This window comes from Prionailurus viverrinus, chromosome A2 (genome assembly GCF_022837055.1).
Source record: "Prionailurus viverrinus isolate Anna chromosome A2, UM_Priviv_1.0, whole genome shotgun sequence".
Taxonomy (NCBI): Eukaryota; Metazoa; Chordata; class Mammalia; order Carnivora; family Felidae; genus Prionailurus; species Prionailurus viverrinus.
Genome location: NC_062562.1, coordinates 9794833 through 9810256, shown reverse-complemented (window position 1 = coordinate 9810256; position 15424 = coordinate 9794833). Strand labels below are relative to the sequence as shown.

The 15424-nt window shown below is 43.1% G+C and overlaps 2 protein-coding genes across 2 annotated transcripts; one reads left to right on the top strand and one right to left on the bottom strand.

Annotated features, from left to right (window-relative positions):
• Positions 1-1315: 1315 nt before the first annotated feature.
• LOC125159192 (olfactory receptor-like protein OLF4) lies at positions 1316-2251 on the bottom strand. Its single transcript, XM_047847239.1, has one exon. It carries the CDS (start codon positions 2240-2242, stop codon positions 1316-1318), a length of 927 nt encoding a protein of 308 aa, XP_047703195.1. The 5' UTR covers positions 2243-2251.
• An 11413-nt stretch (positions 2252-13664) lies between these two features.
• On the top strand, positions 13665-14639 carry LOC125161154 (olfactory receptor-like protein OLF4). Its single transcript, XM_047850800.1, has one exon. It carries the CDS (start codon positions 13671-13673, stop codon positions 14637-14639), a length of 969 nt encoding a protein of 322 aa, XP_047706756.1. The 5' UTR covers positions 13665-13670.
• Positions 14640-15424: the final 785 nt, after the last annotated feature.

Genomic DNA, 15424 nt, shown 5'->3' with positions numbered 1-15424 from the left:
CGAAGAACATATCAGGTCGATCTATTTATTCAAATTTGCCTAAGTACACTCCACTGGGAGATCTAGATTAGCTAATCAGGTTTTTCCAGTGACTATGGTAGGAATTCGGGACCCAGAGCTGAGTAACAGAATACAACCAAGAGACCGCTGACAAAGCATAAGGTGATGTTTAACGCAAGTGACTGAAATGACGTATTTTCTCCGGGTCCGTTTCGAACACAACCATGTTGGATAAACATATCATCAGATGTGTTCCACAATCACCAGATAAGCCCTCGGCTACCCCCTGTCACGAAGTACCTCTTCAGGAAGCCCTTTATAAACTAGATGCTGCCAAATGAGTGAATCAGCTTTTCCCCTTCAGCCCACACATTCTACTCAATACAATTCTCCAAGAACGTGTGAGCCCAACACCAGCTACCCACCCTGGCCATGGTCTTTGAGAAAGCCAGATCCCTCAACAGCTTCCTCTCTCTCTCTTCCTCTTGACTCTCTCTCCCCTTCTGACACCTCCCAGAATGGCTTTTGACCATCCCATGTGCCCTCCAGGATACAGGAGTAATAAACCTGGGGTTATTAGAGTTCTCCGATAGATGTTGCTGACCTGTGTCCTGCAGTCACAATAAGAACCCAAGGGCTGGTGCAGCCAAGGCATAGGCTGTGGTCAGGGAAAGGTCTGTGGGAGTGTGGAAAGCACATGGGCGCAGGTGAGTCCTTGGACATTCCTAGCCAGAGCGGGGTGTCAATAGCCTGAGGCTTAAATGGAACAATGTTAGAGTCCACATCATCATGTGGAGTCCTAAAGGAAGTGAAGGAAAAGACTGAGACTCAAGGTGGAAACTGTGTTTTTGTATTCTCCTTGACAGTAAAATGATGGAAATGGCTTACTGATCAAGTGTAGCTTTATTCCGTACGAAGCATATAATTCATAATATCAATCTCAGGAAATCTAGGGGAAATTTACCCGGCATGGTATAAGTGATTTGAGATGAAATTAAACTTAAGAAATCCAACTAGTCCCATGTGAGATACGGAAATTTTGGCATTTGTGACCCAAGGTTGGGGTAAACTTTGGGGACACCTGAAAATAGACAAAGGAGAAACCGTCTGTATTTCAGTCACAGCAGAAGCTTAATGAAGTGAGTTCCTTAAATGTATAGACAAGTTGATCAAACAAATGGAAATGCCAAGAAAGAAATAGAAGGAGTAGATTCTACTTCCACAATCTGATCAAAGATTGGCAGTTCCTGCCTCTGAGGACTTGAGTCCTTCAGTCATGGTCATGTCTTCAGCCTTTGGATGATTGGTTCGTATATCACTGAATCCGAACAATTCTTTTCAGAGCCCTCTTTATGTCTCTGTTCCTCAGGCTGTAGATGAAGGGGTTCAGCATGGGCGTGACCACCGTGTACATCACCGAGGCTATGGCACTTGAGAGTGAGCTCTGGGTAGCAGCAGAGCTGAGGTACACTCCTAGGCTCGTACAATAAAATAAGGAGACAACCGATAGGTGAGACGCACAGGTGGAAAATGCTTTATACTTGCCCTGAGCTGATGAGATCCCACGTATGGAGGAAACTATCTTAGAATAAGAGTAAAGGATCCCAGCAAGGGGACCTCCAGCCAGCAGCATAGCTGCAAGGTACATCACCACGTTATTAATAAAGGTGTCAGAAGAGGCCAGTTGGATCATCTGATTGATTTCACAGAAAAAGTGGGGGATCACTACCTCTGTACAGAAAGACAGCCGCAACACCATTAAGGTGTGTACCAAGGAATACAGGACACTCGTGATCCAGGACACCAGAACCAGCAGCCCACAGAGCAGGGGGTTCATGATGACCATGTATTGCAGGGGGTGACAGATGGCCACAAACCTGTCATAGGCCATCACACTCAGGAGAAAGTCGTCCATCCCTGCAAAGGTTATGAAAAAGTTCATTTGTGTGATACAGTCTTCATAGGTTATGACTTTGGTCTGAGTCTGGATGTTCCAGAGCATCTTCGGGACAGTGGTGGAGGTGAAGCAGATGTCTACAAAGGACAGGTTGGCCAGGAAGAAGTACATGGGGGTGTGGAGGTGGGAGTCAGAGCTGACGGCCAGGATGATGAGCAGGTTGCCAAACACAGTGATCAGGTACATGGAGAGGAAAAGTCCAAATATGAGGGGCTGCAGTTCTGGTCTCTCTGAAAATCCCAGGAGAAGAAATTTTGATATCCATGTAATATTTCCTGGTTCCATGAGGTTGCACTGACCCCCGGAAAGAGGCAAAGGACATCATTAATTTTCACATGAACAGTTTACCCACATGGTTGAAATGCTACCATTTATATTGTGCAGTCAAGAAGTTCATTTCGGTATCTTGTCCCTTTTGTCCCCAAAGGATTGTCCTTTTGAAGAGATTCCCTCCTGTTTCATCTCAGATTAGGTGTTTTGGTCTCATTCTCCACACTTCCCAGAAAAGGTCATGTATTTTACTGTTTTACTAAGAATATCTTTCCTGCATTGGAGGAATATGTACTAAGGGTCAACATGTCCCAGGTATTGTCTAGGCCATGAGCACTGGATACTGAAAACCAAAAGCCACTATAATCTAGTGATGGAGAATGAATAGAATCAAATACAAATATTAATAAGACATCACAGGGTGTCAAGTGCTATGAAGAGACAAAAGCAGATATAAAGGAGAGCGTGGATATGAGTGCTATTTTGTAATCAGTGTTTGGTCAAGACCAGTAAACTAGGTGACATTTGATCAGAGACCTGCAGGGAAGGAAGGCAGGAGCCCAGAGCCTGTGTGGGGAAGTGTGTGATGGTAGAGGGAATGGCCTCAGCTAAGGCCCTGAGGATGAAACTACTTGGAGCTATTTGAGTCCAAAACAGGAAGCATGTATGGGAAGGGGAATGAGCAGGAAAATGATCAGAGATCGTGTCAGGCAATTTCAAAGAAATAGGTGGCCTCATTGCTGGTTCCCCTTCAAGAGAAAGGAGTCACTCGCCCACACTATGTACTGCTTGTATTTTAGAATCTACCTGCAAAGTCTGCTATAAGTTGACATAGAGCTCTCTAGAAAATGGTATGTTGATTGAGTTCTGGCTTCTATATTATAAGAATCACCTTGGAATACATTGGATCATGTCCCCTGCTCTGATGACGGATGTCATTTCGCACACACACACACCAAATTAGTGATCCCTGGGCTGTGTTTTTACCATGACTTCTCACTTGAACCCCAACAATTAAGTTCGAAGTGGGTATAACTCAAGATGCACAGATCCATTATATTTCCTGCAAATGACGTAAGTTTTCCATGAACAAATAAAATTGACAAGTCAGACTGGCATGCTCATTTTCTTTCCTGTATTTAAAGAAACACAAACAATCTTCTCAAAATCAGAGAGAGAGAGAGAGAAACAAATTGAAATAAAATGGAAGTGGCAGAAAAGATCTAATGGCTCAGGTGATCGCTGAAATCCGAGGGGCCATGAAGAAGAAAGAGCATCCCTGGTTCTGACAACATTCCAACCCTTGTTACCACCCTGATGCCCAGCAAAAATAGTAAGGAGCAAAATTAAATTCAGTAGGAGACGACATTAGTGGGATCTTCAGGGTGTGCATCGTCTTACACAGTGAATGCTCCAAGAGAAAATGTGCTAAGGGAATAAATCAACCCTTCGGCACAGGAAATATGCAAAGCACAGCAAAAGTTGGGCAGGTTATAATGGAAGGTAAGAGACTTGCTTTTTCTTTGAAAAAGCACCTTGAGACTTTGCTATTTCTTTGACCAACTGGATGTCCTGTGATCTTAGAGAAGGTGGGACAAGTCCCTTTCACTCTTTAGACGTGGCATCTTTTCTCTGTTTTTCCTGGGCTTTGTGTTGTGATCTTTTGGCCGAATGTTGGGCACACTCTGGTCCTGTTTCTGGTTTGCACAACATGCAAAGTTCTGTTCAGACCTTGCGCTACAAAATTCTGCACATACCATGACAACCGTTCTGGCTCTAAGTCACCATCTCCGTAAGATTTCTGCCTGAGGCTCTTACACCACACAGACTTTTTTCATAGTCCTGTGACTCCACCATTATAAGGAAAGTACCAAAGGAGCGGGGCCCTCTCTCACCTTGTCCACTGTTTTTTCAGAAGGGCATGATCAGGCAAGTACATGGCCATAGAGATCTCCACATTCTGGGCTAGGCTGGTGGCTGTCAGGTGACCTCAGGTAAATGTGCCTGGCTTTGATTCTCTCTGACCCTTTCCTCCGGGTCTTGCCAAGCTCTCAGACTCACCTGGCTGGGAGCTGTGAGAGAGAGGTGTCCATGTGGCCATCTGGATTCTTCCTGGATGGTTATTGGTGGTGACTAAACTCTGTCCCCACACAAGACGGCAGAATGGAGGCTAGCATGAGTCTCCCAGTCAAGCTTTCGACTCCACAGCAACAACCTAGTCCCGTCAGCCCACGGTGGCACAGGCAGTGGGTGTGCACAGGAGGGATTTATAGTTTCCTCTGTTCATGAGGCACGTTCCCCTCCTCCTCCTCTTTGGAGCAGCACATGATTTCCCTGGGGGACACTGGTCTGGACACAAAGGAAATTTTTCTGGAGGTTCTGTGTTCCCAATAGACCAGGTTATAACTGCGTGACCCCAGTGTTGAGTATTCCTTCCTCATGAACTCCATTGCTCTCAGAGTTCAGACCTCCCAGCAGCGACTCCCAACGCTTATGTCAATGTTTCACCCAAGTCTAGGACTGAGCAATCTGTGTGGATTAGTTCCCTTGGATCTCCAAGCTGTTGGCTTGTGTTGGAGATACAGTCCTGCCATCTACACAACATTCCGGTTTTCCTTTTCAACAAGGAGGAGAAAAAAGCTCCTTGATACGGACCCTGAGCACTACATACCACAGCTTCATGACACATTTGCACGCTTTTAGGACTTTCATTCCACATCACAATTAAGAGCTGCTGTTCAGCCCCTCTTTGTAAAGAATGTTTTAATTATATGAAATATGGTGAGATTTTTTTTCTTGCAGTATAATATGAGCTTGGAATAGAAAAGTAAACAGGTTCTTCCCTGTAGCTTTGAGAAGAAATCAGGCCTTGCAATCATTTTCATTTTATTTATTTTTATTAAAAAAATTTTTTTTCAACGTTTATTTATTTTTGGGACAGAAAGAGACAGAGCATGAACGGGGGAGGGGCAGAGAGAGAGGGAGACACAGAATCGGAAACAGGCTCCAGGCTCTGAGCCTTCAGCCCAGAGCCTGACGCGGGGCTCGAACTCCCGGACCGCGAGATCGTGACCTGGCTGAAGTCGGACGCTTAACCGACTGTGCCACCCAGGCGCCCCAATCATTTTCATTTTAGACCAATGTGAGCCACTTCGGGCTTCTAATCCATCGAATGCAAGAACATAAATGAATTTTAAAACACCAATGTAGTTATTTTACATCAGCGTTAGGACTTAAAACGACAAATGTTATTCCAATGAAATTGTGTTAAGAATCTGAGATTAGGGGGTCACCTGGGTGGCTCAGTTGGTTAAGCGTCCAACTTTGGTTCAGACCATGATCTCACAGTTCGTGAGTTCGAGCCCCGCGTCGGGCTCTGTGCTGACAGCTCAGAGCCTGGAGCCTGCCTCACATTCTGTGTCACATATGCGTATATGTGTTTATTTGAAAAAACACATGTAATATATATGTAAAACTTTGCCTCTGAACATTTTCTTTGGACTCAACAAAGCTAACTATAATTTAAATTAAAAAATAATAAAATAAATAAAATTTTGCTTCATCATATTAAAGGACATCTAGAGTCTGAGATCATATTCTAAAGTCAATCTCTTATTGAAGTTTGTTGCTCCATGAAAACTTTTCTTGGAGACGCGTATTTGGTGAACACTTGAGTAAGGAAGTGACTGTTGTACACGTTGTGGACAACAAGGTACTAAGACATCAGGATCCTAATGAGGAGAATAAAACCCATCTATACGACACATTAACATATTAAGTGTCCACTATTAAGAAGAGCAGTTAAGATACTGATATAGAAAGAAACTTTGGACATATAAATGAAAAAAACGTAATCTCACAGAGCCTGATGAGGTGCTTGAAATTGTCAACCACAAGATCATGACCTGAGCCAAAGTTGGATGCTGAACCCACTGAGGCACCCAGGCATGCCAAAATTAGAGTTCTTTTATTTTATTTTATTTTATTAAAAAAAAATTTTTTTTCAACGTTTATTTACTTTGGGACAGAGAGAGACAGAGCATGAACGGGGAAGGGGCAGAGAGAGAGGGAGACACAGAATTGGAAACAGGCTCCAGTCTCTGAGCCATCAGCCCAGAGCCTGACGCGGGGCTCGAACTCCCGGACCGCGAGATCATGACCTGGCTGAAGTCGGACGCTTAACCGACTGCGCCACCCAGGCGCCCCAAAAATAGAGTTCTTTTAGAGACACATAATAAAATATTATAGATAAGAAACCAAATAATTTGTATTTTAAATATTTTTATTTATTTTTAGGGTGGAGAGAGAGAGAGAGAGAGAGAGAGAGAGAGGGCCTGAGCTGGCGAGGGGCAGAGAGGGGCAGAGACATAGAATTTAAGCTGTCAGCACAGAGCCCGACATGGGGCTTGAGCTCAAGAGCTGTGAGATCATGACCTGAGCCAAAGTCGGATGCTTAACGGACTGAGCCACCCAAGCACACCTTACATTTATTTATTTCAATTCAAGTTAGTTAACATACAGTGGAGTGTTGGTTTCACGGGTAGAACCCAGTGGTACATCGCTCACATATAACTCCCAGTGCTCGTCCCAACAAGTTCCCTCCTTAATGCCCATCACCCATTTAGCCCCTCCTCCCACCCACTTCCTCTCCAGCAACCCTGAATTTCTTCTCTGTATTTTTGAGTCTCTTATAAATTGCCTCCCTCTCTGTTTTCATCTTAGTTTTCCTTCCCTTCCCCTATGTTCATTGGTTTTGTTCCTTAAGTTTCACATATAAGTGAAATCATATGATATTTATCTTTCTCTGATTGACATATTTTGCTTAGCATAATACACTCTAGTTCCAACCATGTTGTTGCAAATGGAAGATTTCATTCTTTTTGATCACTGAGTAATATTCCATTATATATATATATATATATATATATATATATATATATATATGCCACATCCTATTTATCCATTAAAGGGGCATATGTACCCCAATATTTATAGCAGTGTTATTAACAATAGCCAGTTATGGAAAGAGCCCAAATGTCCGTGGATTGATGAATGGATAAAGAAGATGTGAGTGACCTAAATTTTGATCATGAGTTGCTTGCCTATCTCACTACCTCAGAAGCATCATGGTCAGACCACACTCACATTTATGCCCCAGGAATTCACTCTACCAGGTGCTAGGCAGAATATCTCCAAATTGATTTAATTTCTTCTCCATAATGTGGGTTCTTTAAATGTCAATTGACCCTAACCAAGGGAAGCTGATGAATGGGGAAGCTGACGAATGGAGAAGCTTAAACTCGGTTCCCTCAAATAATTTTATTGACTATGTCCCTGTGAGATTCCTACTGCTGTTATAAAACATTCCCACAGTAGCTGCTGAAGACAAACACATACAGGTTCTTATAGTTCTGGGGTCAGAAGCTTCGAAGGAGTCTCGTCGGGCTAATAGCAAGGTGTCTGCAGGGTTGTGGTCCTTCTGGAGGCTCAGGGGAGAATGTGTTTCCTTTCCAATTGCAGTCTCTGTTGCTGGCCACCTGCATTTCTTGGCTCATGGCTCTTCTGCCACCTTCATAGCCAGCAGGAGAGCATTCTCAAAATCTCTGACATCAACTCTTTTGTCTCCATCCTCAACATTTGGAGGACCATCCTGACTACCCTAGTCCCACCTAGAGAATCACAGCTGATCCTTTTGTCTCCATGGCAGCTAATTTACATCCCTGTTTAGTCTGCTACCTTAATCGTACATTGCTATCAAAAATAACATGTGAAAGGTCCTGGGAATTAGGATGTGGACGTATTTGGAAGGGCCTTATTCTGCCCACTACAAAATCTTTTTCATAAATGTATTATTTTTGTCACTTATAAAAGCCATAAAACAGAATTGACACAGACTGAAGAAAGAGTGAATACATTATTCCTTCAAAATTACATGCATGCAAGGACACCATTTGGTGCAGAAGACTTAAAAATAACTACACCTGCTTTAACACCAAGATCCCAGCCTTGCTAATCAAAGAGTGGCCCACAGACCCAGACCCACATTTTAGCATCACCCAGGAGCTGGTAGAAATGCAGAATTTCTGGGCCACCCAGGATGGGAGATCAGATTCTGCATTTGTAATGGGATCTGTGTGAATGCACACGCGCATTGAAGTTGGAGAACTGCTGGTGTAGCTGGGTTTCTCACATTTTATGATCGACATTTGTGGCAGGATAATATTTTCGGAGGTGCTTTCCTTTGAATTGTAGGTGTTTGGCAGCTTCCCTTCAGACTTTGACAGACATCTTCAGGGGAAAATTCATTTCTGGCTGTGAACCACTGCCCCAGAGTTTGAGAACTAGAAGCATCCTGACAGAATCAAACTCAAGGGTCACCACATACTCAGGTATTAAATTTAGACAGATGACTAGACATGACCAAGTGCCATTTCTACAATGTAGAATGGAGCTCATAAATATACTTCCTCAGGTATGTTTATAAAAATTGAATCCAACTATCCCTATGAGAGGTCAAGCTCACATTGTAGTACGTAAAATATATAAATACATCTATTATAATTAAACATTTAATAACAAAGGACCAACCAATAGCTTTTACCTTGTGACAATGTAAGAAGTTCCTAATTGTGATGGCAAAAGTGTCTTGAAGCCAGTGTGTGTAGAATCCAAGGTTTATTATCAGAACAACCCAGTTCTCTGTGCTTCTCTGTGCTGATAGCTCAGAGCCCAGAGCCTGCCTTGGATTCTGTATCCCTCTCTCTCTCTGTCCCTCCCCTGATCCTGCTCTGTCTCTCTCTGTCTCTCAAAAATAAATAAACATTAAAAAATATTTTTTTTTAAATTTTTTTTTCAACGTTTATTTATTTTTGGGATAGAGAGAGACAGAGCATGAATGGGGGAGGGGCAGAGAGAGAGGGAGACACAGAATCGGAAACAGGCTCCAGGCTCTGAGCCATCAGCCCAGAGCCCGACGCGGTGCTCGAACTCACGGACCGCGAGATCGTGACCTGGCTGAAGTCGGACGCTTAACCGACTGCGCCACCCAGGCGCCCCAAAAAATATTTTTAAAGAATAGACACTAGGGATGCTGGGTGACTCAGTTGGCTGAGCATCTGGCTCTTGATTTCGGCTCAGGTCCCAATCTCAGGAACCTGGAGATTGAGCCCCCATCAGGTTCTGCATTGAGAGTGAGGAGCCTGCTTATGATTATCTCTCTTCCTGTCTCTCTCTGCCCCTCCCTGGTTCTTATTCTCCCATAGAAGAAGACAATGAGGAAGAAGAAGAAGAAGAAGAAGAAGAAGAAGAAGAAGGAGGAGAAGGAGAAGAAGAAGGAGGAGAAGGAGAAGGAGAAGGAGAAGGAGGGGGAGGGGGAGTTGAGGAAAGAGAAGAAGAAGAAGATGATGATGAAGAAGAAGAAGATGAAGAAGAAGAAGAAGAAGAAGAAGAAGCAGGAGAAGGAAGAAGGGGAGGGGAAGGAGAAGAGGAGACACTGGAGATGGCAGGGCTGGGTCCCCGAGACAAGTCAAGGTTTTGAAGTTAAAGAGACCTAATCCCGGTGTGTTCTTCCTTCTTAGAGCTGGAGAAAAGTGTAACTCTGAGCTGAGATAACGTGCTAGGAGATTTACATAACAGGAAGAGGGCAAGTTCAGGGAAAAGGAGAAAGAAGAAAAGAAATGGATTCGCTTGATCTCTAACCTAGTTTTGGGAACTGAGATTCATCAGGAAGAAATCCTTTATGTCCAGAGCAGCTTTCCATTGGGAATCATACGCTTAGAGGTTGGAGTAATAAGAGGGAAATGCGCCTAATGAGCAGATACAGGGAGGTATAAATACCCTCTGGTCTCCTGTCAGCCTGTGCGACCTTGGACAGGAAGGCGAGTGGTTTTTGTCTGTTTGTTCTGAGTCCTAATTCTGGCTGGGACTGATGCTTCACTCCCCCCTACTGTCTCTGCTGAGGTCAGAGCCTTAGTCCCTGTTACCTGCTGTCCTGGGAGGAATTCAGTTTCACACGGAGACCTTCCTGTCAGACACCCAGCCAGGTGAGTCCAACAGCCCCGTGCACCGTGGATGACAGGGTTGTCTGAGAACATTAATCCATCATCACCTGGGGGCCAATTCAACTTAGTCCATAGCAAGTGATCACTGTGTTTATTTGCTTGCGTAAATAATGAATGTATTTATTCAGTGACTGTGCCGGTTTCGCAGAATGGCTCCTACGAACACTTTTGATAGTCCTTCATATTCTTTATCATGAAAGGGATGCTCTAAACATCCTAAGATACACAGACCTCAGCACTGGGCAGGCTCTGGTCAGGATGTCCATAGGCAGAGACGTAGAAACCCTGCATTAAAAATATGAATATTTGTAATATAGCTGCTTTCAGGTCCTGCCTTCAACCTGTAACACCCACTTTTCCACCAGCAAATTCAGTGTAACCCCAAGACTACCCGCTTGAAAGTCCAACCACAGGGACACCTGGGTGACTCAGTCAGTTAAGCGTCCTACTTTGGCTCAGGTCATGATTTCACAGTCCATGAGTTAGAGCCCCGCACCAGGCTCTATGCTGACAGCTCAGAGCCTGGAACCTTCTTCGGATTCTGTGTCTCCCTCTATCTCTGCCCCTTCCCACTTGCACTCTGTCTCTCTCTCTCTCTCTCTCTCTCAAAAATAAATAAACATTAAAAGACAAGTTCCAACCACACACAATGTAACACTGCTCTAAGTTTTTTCCCCAGGTTCCTGGGTGAAGAAGACATTTCCTGTTGTTTCTTAATCTATCCCTTAGTTTCAGCAAATGTCATATATTTGATGACCTTTCTGATTATTATATGGCCATATGCTATTTCCCCTCTCCTGCTTTTATTCAGCATTTCAAAAGATTTCCTCAGATCATTGCTTCTCAGTCGACTTTGGAAAAACTCTTTGACCATAAAAATGTTTAACTTGGTTTAAATATTCCTATCTTCTTACTGCTGAGTTTCTTGCTTTATTTTAGTGGTTTCTCCCACCTGGAAATGTTATATGCAGTTTTCTTGATGTTCGATATATTGTATGGTTACATTTACACTGAAGTCATTACCCCTCTGGTGTCGGTAATGTATCTGAGGAAGATGACTGTTTTAATGTTTTTCCAGATAGATATCCATTTATTCTAGCTGTTACTTAGCAATTCACCTTTTCCCAACGAAACTGAAATACGACCTTGCCATATAGGAAATGTACTTAACACTGAGACCTAATTCCTGATTCATTCAACAAATAATAACTGAGCATCTGCCATGGGCCAGAACATTCTAGAGACATTATATGTCATATTCTTTCATGGTGTTTCACAATTTAGTTATTAATCCGTGTCGGTATTACTAATGATTGCTATTTTTACCTGTTCCAGTTTGCTTTTATTTTTCATACAACTTTGCTTATGACAGTTGTTTTCAAGCTACTATTTTAACCTGGTTTCCAGATCCTTTCATTCTTTCCATTCTATAACTACTCATAGTCTTATATCTTTTTATACTAAACATATATTCAACTAAGTTGGTGAAAAACAGAAATGAACAAAGAGGATAAAGTCCCTGCTCTTCTGGATGTTACAGTGTAGCATTGAGACTGCCATGATGTGGGCAGGATTTACAGAGCATGGTGTGGGGAGTCCTTTGCATGTTGGATGAGATCCAGAATGCAGATTAGAGGGTGTCCACTGGGTTTGAGAACGAGAGATCTTTACTCAAAGCCCAGGAATATCAATGAAAAGATGCCACATAAGAAGAGGGAGAAAGGAGCTAACCCCATCCCCTATCAATCACATAGAAATGAATCAGTCATATAATGATGCAGGAGGTACAGGAAAATGTCTTCTAGGCTTGACATAAAAATTCCCAACTTTGATTGTATTGGTTTATCCCTTTGCTCGTTTTTCTTGATGTATAATATAAACGGATATGTTAATATTTATATCTATTTATATTTTTATCTATATAGTTTTGTACAAGTACACCGTGAATATATCACTATCTGTCTTTTAAACAAGTTTGTTTCATTCTCGTATTATTTTTGCTGGGCATCAGGAGATGTAACCAGGGGAGAAGCAAGGGAGATATTTCTTCCTCACAGTCTCTCAGGGACCACCCCAGCTTATGAGATCATTGCTCTCCCTCATCGATTTCATTCCCTCTGTATCTCACCCTCTGTCGCTTTCATTTATTGAACAGATTTTGTTACACTGGTGTAAATCACAGTGGAAAATTAACATTCCAGTATGGAGCTCCAAGGTGATTGGTCCATGGGAGGCTTAAGAATTAGCATTTCTGGGAACCATTTCTACACTTTGCAGGGGAAAGATGGCTGATCGGGTCTCCTTGGGTTGTATCCATTCCCAGCATAACCAGGAATGTGGGGACTTTGAGGACAGGGAAATTCACCACCCAGAAGACCACGGTGTCTTGTGCGTGTGTGACTTGTAGAGGGTGAGCAGTCCTCACAACAGGGGCCAGGACTCCTCAATCCCAAGGTGACACCATACACGGTCCACAGCTCAGTCAAGAGCAGGCACCAAGACGGGGATCTGTGTCAATTCACAGGGTGGCTTTGCAGCACGATGAATACCGAGGGAGAGGCAGTGTGGCCAAGGACGGCCCTGTGCCTGGAGGTCACAGTTGTCGCAGAGAGGCCACATCCCTCCTCACATGTGTGACAGAGTCTGTCATCAGTGTCCCTCAAGATCATTTCCCTTGCAGCGCTGGCTTTGCTTTTTCGCTTGAACATTTGAAACAAGTACCTTCCTCAGGGCCTTTGCACTGGCCATTCCCCCTGCCAGGCACACACTTCCCCCAGAATCCTGTGTCTATGTCTCTGTCTTACATGACATCTGTGTTCCAATGCCACCTGTGTACAGAATTTGCCTAAATGCCATTAAAATAGAATGCCCTATTTGCTCTCTGCTTTATCCCTGTTTCCCATTTCTTCACAGCACACCTCACCATCAAAAAGGTGAGATAATCAAAAGATAATTGTGTCAAAAAGATAATTGTATAATTATCTTCTTTGCTTACATATTTTTTCTCCATCGCTGTAGGGATTTTTGTTCTTCGGCACTCTATACTCATTGCCTAGATAGTGCCTGAAAGCTGGTCACCACTCAATTTATATTCCTGAATACTTGAAGCATTTCTCAGGAAAAGTATAAAATACATGATTTCTTAGGAAAGAAGCTGATTGACAATAAAAATATATCAGATGTGGCAGCGATGATTCCCTAAAGGGGACCATATCCGTGCACAACATATTAAAAGGAATTTCTGGACTGCAACAAAACAAAACAAAACAAAACAAAAAAACAAAAACAAAAAAAACAAAAAAAAACAGTCGCATTTCAATTTTGTGGGTAATACAAATTTGTGTTTTTTTATTTCCCTCTTTCTCAGAGGTCACCTCCACCACATGGAACCAAGCAATGAAACACAATTTTCAAAGTTTCTTCTTCTGGGATTTTCAGAGGAACCAGGAATGCAGCCCCTCATATTTGGGCTTTTCCTCTCCATGTACCTGATCACTGTGTTTGGAAATCTGCTCATCATCTTGGCCATCAGCACAGACCCCAACCTCCACACGCCCATGTACTTCTTCCTGGCCAACCTGTCCTTTGTAGACATCTGTTTCACCTCTACCACCGTCCCAAAGATGCTGGTGAACATCCAGACTCAGAGCAAAGTCATAACCTATGCAGGCTGTATCACACAGATTTATTTTCTCATACTCTTTGCTGTGATGGACATCTTCCTCCTGAGTGTGATGGCCTATGACCGGTTTGTGGCCATCTGTCACCCCCTGCACTACACGATCATCATGAACCCCTGGCTCTGTGGGCTGCTGGTTCTGGTGTCCTGGATCATGTGTGTCCTGCATTCCCTGTTACAAAGTTTAATGATGTTGCGGCTGTCCTTCTGTACACACTTGCATATCCCCCACTTTTTTTGTGAACTTAATCAGATGCTCCAACTGGCCTGTTCTGATACCTTTCTTAATAACGTGGTGATGTATCTTGCAGCTGTCTTGTTGGCTGGTGGTCCCTTCATTGGGATCCTTTACTCTTACTCTAAGATAGTTGCCTCCATACGTGGGATCTCATCAGCTCAGGGAAAGTGTAAAGCATTTTCCACCTGTGCATCTCATCTATCGGTTGTCTCCTTATTTTATTGTACGATGCTCGGCGTGTACCTTAGCTCTGCTGCTACCCACAGCTCACGGTCAAGTGCCACAGCCTCGGTGATGTACACGGTGGTCACGCCCATGCTGAACCCCTTCATCTACAGCTTGAGGAACAAAGACATGAAAAGGGCTCTGAAAGCATTCTTTGGGAAGGAGACCCTTACATGGCCAATCGTGATAAGATTGAAGAAGTGCCTCTGATTGCAGGGGCCAAAGCCTCTGGGTCAGAGATTATGGTCTTTATTCAGACTGTAGATGTAGTATTCCTCTTTCCGCTTATTTCCTTGTCCTCAACTATCATATGCCATGTATGTAAGTCACTCTATGAAGCCCTGCTCTCTCTGATATCTTACAGATTTTTCCCTTGTATTTCCCACTTTCTGAATTTTATTTACACCCATGGATCTGAAATATTTGGAAATGTTCATTTACCTTGAGGCAACATAGATGTTTTTAAAAAATAATCTTTCTCAAACAATTGTGTCACACCAAATCATTTTTCTTTCATATGTTTTTTTTTAATTTTTTTTAATGTGTATTTATTTATTTATTTATTTATTTTATATATGAAATTTATTGTCAAATTGGTTTCCATACAACACCCAGTGCTCATCCCAAAAGGTGCCCTCTTCAATACCCATCACCCACCCTCTCCTCCCTCCCACCACCCATCAACCCTCAGTTTGTTCTCGGTTTTTAACAGTCTCTTATGCTTTGGCTCTCTCCCACTCTAACCTCTTGTTTTTTTTTTCCTTCCCCTCCCCCATGGGTTCCTGTTAAGTTTCTCAGGATCCACATAAGAGTGAAACCATATGGTATCTGTTTTTCTCTGTATGGCTTATTTCACTTAGCATCACACTCTCCAGTTCCATCCACGTTGCTACAAAAGGCCATATTTCATTTTTTCTCATTGCCACGTAATATTCCATTGTGTATATAAACCACAATTTCTTTATCCATTCATCAGTTGATGGACATTTAGGCTC

What these genes read in the sequence shown, in the direction of transcription:
- LOC125159192 (XM_047847239.1), bottom strand. Translation starts at nt 2,242, where the DNA reads ATGGAACCAGGAAATATTACATGGATATCAAAATTTCTTCTCCTGGGA.
- LOC125161154 (XM_047850800.1), top strand. Translation starts at nt 13,671, where the DNA reads ATGGAACCAAGCAATGAAACACAATTTTCAAAGTTTCTTCTTCTGGGA.